This window comes from Cylas formicarius, unplaced genomic scaffold, assembly GCF_029955315.1.
Source record: "Cylas formicarius isolate icCylForm1 unplaced genomic scaffold, icCylForm1.1 PGA_scaffold_12__32_contigs__length_19106922, whole genome shotgun sequence".
Taxonomy (NCBI): domain Eukaryota; kingdom Metazoa; phylum Arthropoda; class Insecta; order Coleoptera; family Brentidae; genus Cylas; species Cylas formicarius.
In genome coordinates, this window is record NW_026844225.1 from 17,576,289 (window position 1) to 17,585,266 (window position 8,978).

An 8,978-nucleotide genomic window follows, 5' to 3' on the forward strand; every position below is an offset into this window, starting at 1 on the left:
CACGTCGGTTTCGTTTAACGCGGATTTGAGAGCAATCGGATGTTTTCGGAGATATTTCCCGCGCTTTGAATTTTGACGTTTGTCAATTCTGACGGTCATGTTAATGCACGTATTCGTGTTGTTTTACGAAAATGTACCCAGAAACTAACGGTCGTAGAAAAACACGTATTAAACACTCGCTTCGCTCGTGTCAAATAAACTCGTGAGTCAAACGCCGTTTACCGCACTTGTATAATATACTATTTTATAAAAAAAAAAACTTAGGGGATTACTCCTTGTGTGGATTATCGATAAAACAATTAAATATAACGGAATTATTACTATTATAAAAACATACTTTCTGCATATTTTTTAAATCTCTCTCTTTCTTAACTAAATTTAATGAAAAACTTACACAGTGACATGGATAAAATTTCACAGACGGGTGTTCAACTTTTGGTTAGTTGGGTTAGGTTGGGTTATAGGTCTTTATATTAAAAGCGATTAAATTTTTTTTGTCCATATATTGACGTTTCGGTCTTCTATGACCTTCTTCAGAAAGGGATACAGTCAAAAAGAGACAAACACAAATCTTAAAATTGAAGAGGTCATCATATGGAAGTTCTATACTTTAAAAGCGTTTGGTTTTGTCATAGTGCCCTTGATAAAAGATAACATCGGTATTATTTTTTCTAAACCCTTATATATATTTTACCTGTTTCGTTAACTTTGTGTGTATTATGTGTGTGAGTGCCGTATACAAATCATTTTTTGTTGGACTTTTATCTTTTATCAAGGGCACTATGACAAAACCAAACGCTTTTAAAGTATAGAACTTCCATATAATTCAATTCAATTTTTCAATTTTAAGATTTGTGTTTGTCTCTTTTTGACTGTATGCCTTTCTGAAGAAGGTCATAGAAGACCGAAACGTCAATATATGGACACAAAAATTTTAATCGGTTTTAATATAAAGACCTATAACCCAAGAACCAAAAGCTAAACATAAATATAGAGAAGGTCTAAGAAAAAACAAAATATAAACTATATGTATATATATATATATATATATATATATATATATATATATATATATATATATATATATAGAGTGTTCGAAGTGTTTCGGAGCGCGAGCATTGAAGATGCCAAGTGAGATTTTGGCGAAACGTCTGCAGGATTCCAGTCGTATATATATATATATATATATATATATATATATATATATATATATATATATATATATATTCTTATATGATTATTAAGACTTAAAAGAATTATGGGAGTAGTCTAATTCAAACAATATATGCAGTGTTTATAAGATAAAACATAAAAACAATAAATGTTCCGCCATATTTGTAGCGCGATATCTCCCTAATGGTTGACTTCTGACCCAACATTTATGTAACAAACTACCCTTTATTTTAAGTTTTCGAAACGCCTTGTATAACCAAATAAATTTTATTGTAAAATTTATTCAAAAAAAACTTTCTTGCTCTCCAGTTAATAATCATGTAAACTGGGAGTAATTCTCAAAAACTTGCTGCCATTCGAATTTCAATATTATCGATACGTATTTATTAACGTCGATTTTTACCACGCTCCATTATCGTGGCAGATAAAATCTTTGAACATGTCAAGTACCCCACAATATCGTGATTTTACAAAAAATCGACTATAAACATATTCGAAAATCGCCAAAAATATTTCACACCTTCAACACACTAAAAAAAATGAAACTAAATACAAAATTGTTATTTTCAACAATCGAGGAATTTTATCAGGGCGCGGATATAGGTTTGCCGCATTTCCTTTCTTTACAGAAACGATGATTCTCAGACGCAAAATAAAAAACTATCATATGGTACAGTAGTCACGAATTGGCTCCAATTTGTTCTCTACGGGGCGTGTACGTTTAAAAATGTTAAATTAATCGTTGTTTGTCGGGTTAATGCAATTTCAGCGACGCGCCATATACACCGCGGGAGGTAAATCAAGCTAAATATACGTTGATGTAAGCTCATATTAGTGCTTCACACGCGGCGGTGTAGACTTGGTATTTAATTTGGTATCTTTTTTTAATTTCAAGCAATGGGGGAGAACATCAAACAGATTTACTTAAATTTAAACAACTTGCTAGAAGGTGAGTCTGCTGATTATTTAAACCCCATTGTGAGTGCAGTAGGACGTTTCAGATATTTGCAAATTTCTCTCGGGAGAAAAGTTGAATTTTCTATCCCCTGCGGAAAAAGAAGTAGCAAATACGCTGATATCACGGTCCAAAAGGCAACTTCAGGAAATTTCGAAAATAGTTCCCAAACTGAACGAAGAAGATTACGTGGATATGACGAAAAATTATTCAGGTATCGACTTTAAATACCGTTAGTTCTTTCCTCTTTAACCGAAAGAAAAACAAACCGGTGAAAAAAGCGCAAATGTTTTTATGAGCTGGACGAATACCTTTTTTTAAGTAACAAGTCGGAGAAGTCGACAGCTTGACGAATCAATAACCGGGCGCAAAAAAAGACTCGTTTCCAGGTGATAAGGGCAATAAATTTCGGCCGACCACTGAACGTAACTGTATGGATGACCTCCGTCACTTGTTTGTTTTAGCCGCAAACGACACAGACAGCCATTCCGCGAATTCGAATGTTGATAAACCGCCTATTCCAGAAAAACGAATTGTACCAGAAAATAAATGTCCATATACAGGTAATTTGAATTTGACTATAACGGTTGTTGCAGACTTGTATTTGCAAACCACTGATTTTAAAATGTCATGGTTGGCCCATATTCACATATTCCTATATAAAAATATATTTAAAAAAATGTGTAAATGGTTTGCTAATGGATGCTGAGATTATAATCAAAAATTATAATAGTCCATCTAAGTGAAGGATATATATTTGAAAGGCCCTTCAAATATTTTTTTTTGCTTTATTTTCCCCATAGTTCCCAGAAAGAAATTTTTATATCCGTTCCCTAACTCTTTTATTTAGTTTATTTACAAGTCAATACGTAAAGTTGTTCAAAATACCCATTGACCATATTTTTACTTAAATAGTTTTAGTTTTTAGTTAACTAAAACCATGTTAACTGACAAAATTGCCTTTGCCTTCTTTGAAGCTGGTTCACCCGTGGCTCTCCACTGTTTTAACTGTATTTTATTTTTAATATTTTTACAGTGTCGGCTATCCATGACAATTTTAATCTGCGGTCTTCTAGCATTATTTTGGAATTTTTTCTACTGTATGAGTTACTGTCAGTTCCACAGGATGTCCAGAGCTTGGCTCGTTAGTGCTTAAGCGAACTTCCTTAAATTCAAAAACTCATTTTTTAACCATTGAATGATGTATGTTATTCACCTCCTTATTTGAGAAGGAGTTAAACCCTTATGATTGCATGTTTTTCAAAATCTTCCATTTTTGGTCAAAATATACAAGGTGCTTCTAAAATACGCGGCAATATGTTTCCTCAGATCTTTCTATGAAAAAAGTTAATATAAATGCTTTTTAAATTTGTTTGAAATTTTACAGCGTTGTTCACTGAAACAGATCGACTAAAACTATAAGTTTTTCGTCTCTTGATTCTTTTTCATATCTTGCTTCCTCCACGAGCTAAAAAATAAAAACTTTTTGCATGCCCATTTATCATAAAGATATTTTTCAACATTCCAACAATTAAAAAAAATAAATTCAAGAGAAGCTAATTTGTTTAATTTTTATTTAGTTAGAGTCAAAACACTCCCTTATCATTAGACACAACTCTACCAAATTTCAATGAAATCCGTGAGACTATATTTCAGTTAATCTGAAAAACATTATTTACAACAAAAAAAAAACTTTAAAATCTGTATCTTGGACACAATGCAACTCCGGACCTACACTTATGGGAATTTTTTTCATAAAATGGTCTGAGAAATCACCCCCTTAAATATTGCCTATATATAGAATGTTGATAAAATGTCAGTGGCGTATCGAATATCTCGTTGACCGTAGCGCTAAAGGCAGAAAATGTGTCCCACGAGGTCAAGTGTGGTAATCTTTGGATGAGAAAAAAATTGATTTTAAACATAGAAGTGTTAAAAAAAGTTTTCGCCTCAATCCACGACAACTGGCTCCTGGTATATTCTAGTAACGTCGATTCTAAGCCTCTTTGTTTCTACGATTTAAAGTACTACAAAGCTCGCGAGGAAAGCGTCGATAGGAATTCTAGAATATTTGAGCTGATCGACTCGCAGTGTCCCGAGAAAAAAGTTTGTCAAGTAGGTGCATAAAATGGTGTCCCATTAAAACGCTAATTTTCCTAAATTCCAGTTTTCTACTAAAGCATACAAGGACATGATTCAATGGGTGTATAAAATTAATGGGTGCTACAACGGGGAAGAACCGTCCAAGGATGACGAAAGTTACGACATCATCGAACCGAATTTAGATTTGCCAGGCGACGAAGAAGAAAATATTTATAATGAACCAGAGATGTCGGTTTTCTGATGTTCAGCTTGGTGTGAGAATTCAAATTTGTACGATTTTAGGGTATGCCATAGGCAACCGAGCTGCCAGACGATCGTAAACACCACAAAACCTCCGTTGCCCGGAAGAAAACCTACCAACAACGTACCCCCACCTCCGTCGCCGGATTCCGTTCACTCGGAAGTGTCCTACCACGAAGTTATCGAAATCAAACCGAAAGAGAGGATGTTAGAGGTCAAGGACGATACAGAGCAATCGTATTACGAACCGGAGATTGTTTCAAAAACCCCGGATATTCGAAACGACGACTCCTGCTGTCAATACGAGTCCGTAAACGCCCAGGAATGCGAAAAAGTCGACCGAAATATTTTAAAAATAACGCGCAAAAGTTTATTCAGCGAATGGCAGCAACGTTCCTTGGAAACGTTCTCGCCGAAGTCCAGTTTACGAACGTTTCAAATAAACAAGCCGTCGATTAAAATGTACACTACCAATAACTAATTGACAGGAAATTATAGGAATTATATTATAAACGCATAATTAAAAAAAACGTAATCGTGGTTAATTGGGTGCGTTTTATTTTTCCTTCTATTTTGAATTAAACGGCAGGTAAAAATCATTCCCGACCAATAGCTGTGCACTTTGCATCGGCGCACGCCGCGGGGTTGTGAGGGTGATGAGCGCGCTGACGTCTTTCATTAGTCCTTCTGTGTCGCCGAAAATCTATGCGAATGTTTCGATGTGAAAGTGTTTCGTACAAATCAGCTGAGTATGTATCTGTATTGCTTCGATTAGGGTAGCTATTAATTTTCATTGTTGCTCGGGGATTTCAATCAAAACGCAATTTTGGTTTGCAATAAGTGAACCCACCTAACGTGCCCCAAAATCTCATCTATTATAGATCGCGTGTAAAACCATGTTATTTGCTATTTAAATATTTAATTATCGCATTTACTCCAGCGAGTAGTGTCAAAAACAAAATTAGGCATCTGGAGATGTTAAGGTTGTTATTTTTAAACAGATACGTTTTTGATGCTTATCTTATTCAAGGTCCCACTTGAGCTGTAGTTATTATTCTACCGTTTATTAACCTAAATAACATACTAAAATATTTTCGGTTGCAATAACACATACGCAATCTATTTTCCATCTCACCTTAAACACAAAACTATACTAGCGGAATAATATTTAAGCTAAGCTTAAGAAAATTGTTCAGATTTAATGAACAATTGTCCATCCTAGTACTGTGCTACAACACACCATAGCTATTCACCTAAATAAAAATGTTTTCATTATCGTTTTAACCCTTTGAACTATGAATCAAATGTTAGTTTGGGTTATTTACTTTAGATGCCATTGTGAACATAGAATTACAAACTTTTTTTTGCAGAAATGTATCATTCCCCTTTTTCGGGCTCTGGTCTAAATGTGAACATAAAAAATAAAAGTTTTCCTTTCTATGGTTAAAAATTAGGGGATTAAACACTTTTTGAAAAAAACGACAGATGGTGTTTTGGTTAAAATCGCGTCACATCAAATTTGACCGAACCCTTATTTTTTTGTGTGGAAAATTTATTTTGAAAAAAGAAATTCATAATGTTTAGAATTTAAAAAAAGTTTTGGCTAGTATCAGTTTTCATGAAAATGATGGATTTTCACAAGAAAGTTTTTATCTTTATATGTTTGTAATAGCTTGTGAATAATATTGGCAATAATATTTTTTTTTATATTTTTGATACGTAAAGAAAAACGAAAGTAAATTACTTGACGTGAGCTACGCTAAGCTATTAATTTTGATAGAACTCATGATAATTGAAGGCCCTAAGGCATGATTATCGATCGCATTTCGTCATCTTAGTAAGAAATAAATTTTTGAGTGACTGTATTTGACTACGGTTGCTTTCGAGCTCCTATATTATATTATATTATATATTAAGATAAAATTTATACTATTTAAGATCCCATGCCATTACTTAAATTAAGCGGAATATGGACAGGAGCCGTAAACAACGCAATTGGACAAACCAAATAAATTTATTTTAGTTTTCAATTAAACAAAGCGCAGCGGGAGGAGCGGACTCATTCTATCGACCTTTGGTCGAGTCTTTTGTTTGTGGATTTTTCCCCAAGCCAGCTGAACGAGAGAGAAGGCCGGCAGCCGTTTCGCTTACACTTATTCAGTAAAAGGTGTATCACGGTGTGGACACGTGCATCATTCATAGGCATTTTCGTTTCAATCCTGGTGTAAACAGCAGTTCTGTAAATAGGCAATCGTTAGGACGGATCCGTTAGTTCTTCGATTTATCGCGGGCTTGAGAGTAGTATTATCTCGCGCAACATATTTTCTTGTATGTTTTCCAAACATGTTGACCCATGGTCTACTGGAACAATTCAATAGGACAGCGGAAGAAGGGTATAAAGATTGCGATTTTTTAACAATATTCTTCCCATCAATTTTTAACAGTCTAATTTATGCCAAAATCTCGTGCACTTTTTTTAAAGTAAATGATTGATTATTTTTAATCACATTATAAATTAGTCTGACCTTAAACTCTTTTTTCATTTTCAAGACGAGTTGCCTTTTCTAAACAGTAGTCACAACAAACATATCATATCACATTTTATGTCCCAATATAACCACCCAGATTATAAGTAATGTCAGTAATTTAGATTTAATGGCTTTTTTATCTTGCTAATTGTATACACCAGACCAAGTCATGGGATTTCTTCATTAACATCTCACGCGTTGCTTCTCTAGACTAGTATTGTGACTGTACTTTACTGTTGTACATCTTCCAGATCGGGCACAATGAACAAATTGTGTCGTCAAGTTTCAATCGAATCTCCTGGGCCGATCATCAAAGATTGTGTCTTCAGCTTTGAAGTGCCAGTACCGGATGTACCATCCCAAGGAGCTCGTATTCGAGTCGTCTGTGCCGGGGCTTGTTACCGAATGCGAACCCGTTCCGCCTCAACTTCGAGCATTTCCTCTGTTGAAGCAGATACTGGGTACTCCCCAGCTCATCATGGAGTCCGAGATGGAGCTTTGTTCCCTGGCTACGAAGTAGCAGGTGTTATCGACGCTTTGGGGACAGAAGTTCAGTCTTCCGGGGAATTCAAAATAGGCACGCGGGTAGTGCTTTATCCATATGATGGTATTCCTCATGGTTATGCTGAATATATTGTCGTGCCGTCCCTCGATTATTTGGTACCCGTACCGGACAACTTATCACTTGGTGTAGCGGCAATGTTACCCACCGGAGCACTACTGGCCAAAAATGCTGTAACTACAGCACATGCACATGTCCTCCAACTCCTACAGGACCGGGCAGCAGACCATGTTGTCCGTATACTTATTGTAGGCACTGGTGGCCTGGCATTATGGGCATTGAGGATTGCCGAACATCACTTCAAGGCTCCCAAATATTGTAATAGAGTCAAGATTACAGTGGCCACTTTAAAGGATGAAGGATTCATGCATGCTGCAGCAGAATTGAAAAGGTAAGCTAATAGAAGCACTTATTTATAGTGAACTAACAAAATAATATGTTAGGGTAAACACTGTGCAATGGAATGAAGATCTATATGAAAAACAGCTCATAGAAAGGACTAAGGATGCCTGCAATGGGCTGGTGGATATTGTTATAGATTTCGGCACAACTTCGAGGTCCTTACACAGATCGCTTCAATGTCTAAATTCGGTAAATCTAAAACTTTTCTACAAGAATGAACATAATTGAAATTGATACCATTTCCTAGGGAGGAGTGGTTCTGGTCAGCGAAGAGGTGGCAGAACGACTACTTCCGAAATTTTCACGACTAATCTACGAAAGGCATCAAAAAATAGAAGCGGTGGCGAATGGATCAATCGAACAATTAAGGGAGTTAGTACAATACGTCGCAGCAGGGGAGATAGTGCCTCCTCCTCACACAGAGTTTTCAGCGGACGAAGCTCCACTGGTGGTGCAAAAGCTCTGCCAGTCGGAAATTCCTGGAAGAGCAGTTCTACGCTTCCACGATATCCAGTAAAATTGTAGTAGAATGTGTATTATATTTCACTCATATTATCTGACTTAGATATTTTCTTAACTTTTTTCTGCCAAATTCATTGTCTTGTGATCATTTGTATTACTTTTATAAAGTTAGGTATTTTACGTTTTTTGACCAGTGTATAACATTCCGCAAGGGAACGACTTATGCACTCGGGATTGTGATAAGCTTTAATTTAAAATAGAGTTCATCGAATTTGTTTACCTTATAAGCTGTTGTTTTATGCATTTCTCCCTTTTCCATGTGTCGCGTAAAAAGTATTAACAAAATGTATTCGAAGATGGCTGGGCACTCCATCTTGTATGTATTTCTATTTAGCGAGATAATGGGATAGAAGGTGAATTTTGCATTTAGATGGTGAACATCAAAAAGACATTTTTGACCGATTGGTGACTTGCAATATCGATTTTTTTTATTATTTTCTAAATAACTGTATTAACATTTAACCGTAATATACAGTACGCATAAATATGTCTA

General features: G+C 35.4%; 2 protein-coding genes across 5 annotated transcripts; both read left to right on the plus strand.

Annotated features, from left to right (window-relative positions):
* The first annotated feature begins 1,872 nt into the window (after positions 1-1,872).
* LOC132695595 (uncharacterized) lies at positions 1,873-5,010 on the plus strand. Of its 3 annotated transcripts, none has more exons than XM_060659945.1 (7): positions 1,873-1,967; positions 2,069-2,122; positions 2,175-2,342; positions 2,593-2,691; positions 3,978-4,243; positions 4,296-4,459; positions 4,514-5,010. In XM_060659945.1, the coding sequence occupies exons 1-7, from the start codon at positions 1,931-1,933 to the stop codon at positions 4,950-4,952; spliced, it is 1,227 nt and encodes a 408-aa protein (XP_060515928.1). In that variant the 5' UTR covers positions 1,873-1,930; the 3' UTR covers positions 4,953-5,010. The 3 variants fall into 3 exon arrangements, with proteins under 3 accessions (XP_060515928.1, XP_060515929.1, XP_060515930.1); XM_060659946.1 differs by having other exon boundaries at positions 1,877-1,993; XM_060659947.1 differs by lacking the exon at positions 1,873-1,967 and having other exon boundaries at positions 2,020-2,122; positions 2,165-2,342.
* A 49-nt stretch (positions 5,011-5,059) lies between these two features.
* Positions 5,060-8,972, plus strand: LOC132695597 (uncharacterized). Of its 2 annotated transcripts, none has more exons than XM_060659949.1 (4): positions 5,060-5,220; positions 7,251-7,952; positions 8,005-8,152; positions 8,211-8,972. In XM_060659949.1, exons 1-4 carry the CDS (start codon positions 5,177-5,179, stop codon positions 8,478-8,480), a joined length of 1,164 nt encoding a protein of 387 aa, XP_060515932.1. In that variant the 5' UTR covers positions 5,060-5,176; the 3' UTR covers positions 8,481-8,972. The 2 variants fall into 2 exon arrangements, with proteins under 2 accessions (XP_060515932.1, XP_060515931.1); XM_060659948.1 differs by lacking the exon at positions 5,060-5,220 and adding an exon at positions 6,527-6,864.
* The last annotated feature ends 6 nt before the right edge of the window (positions 8,973-8,978 follow it).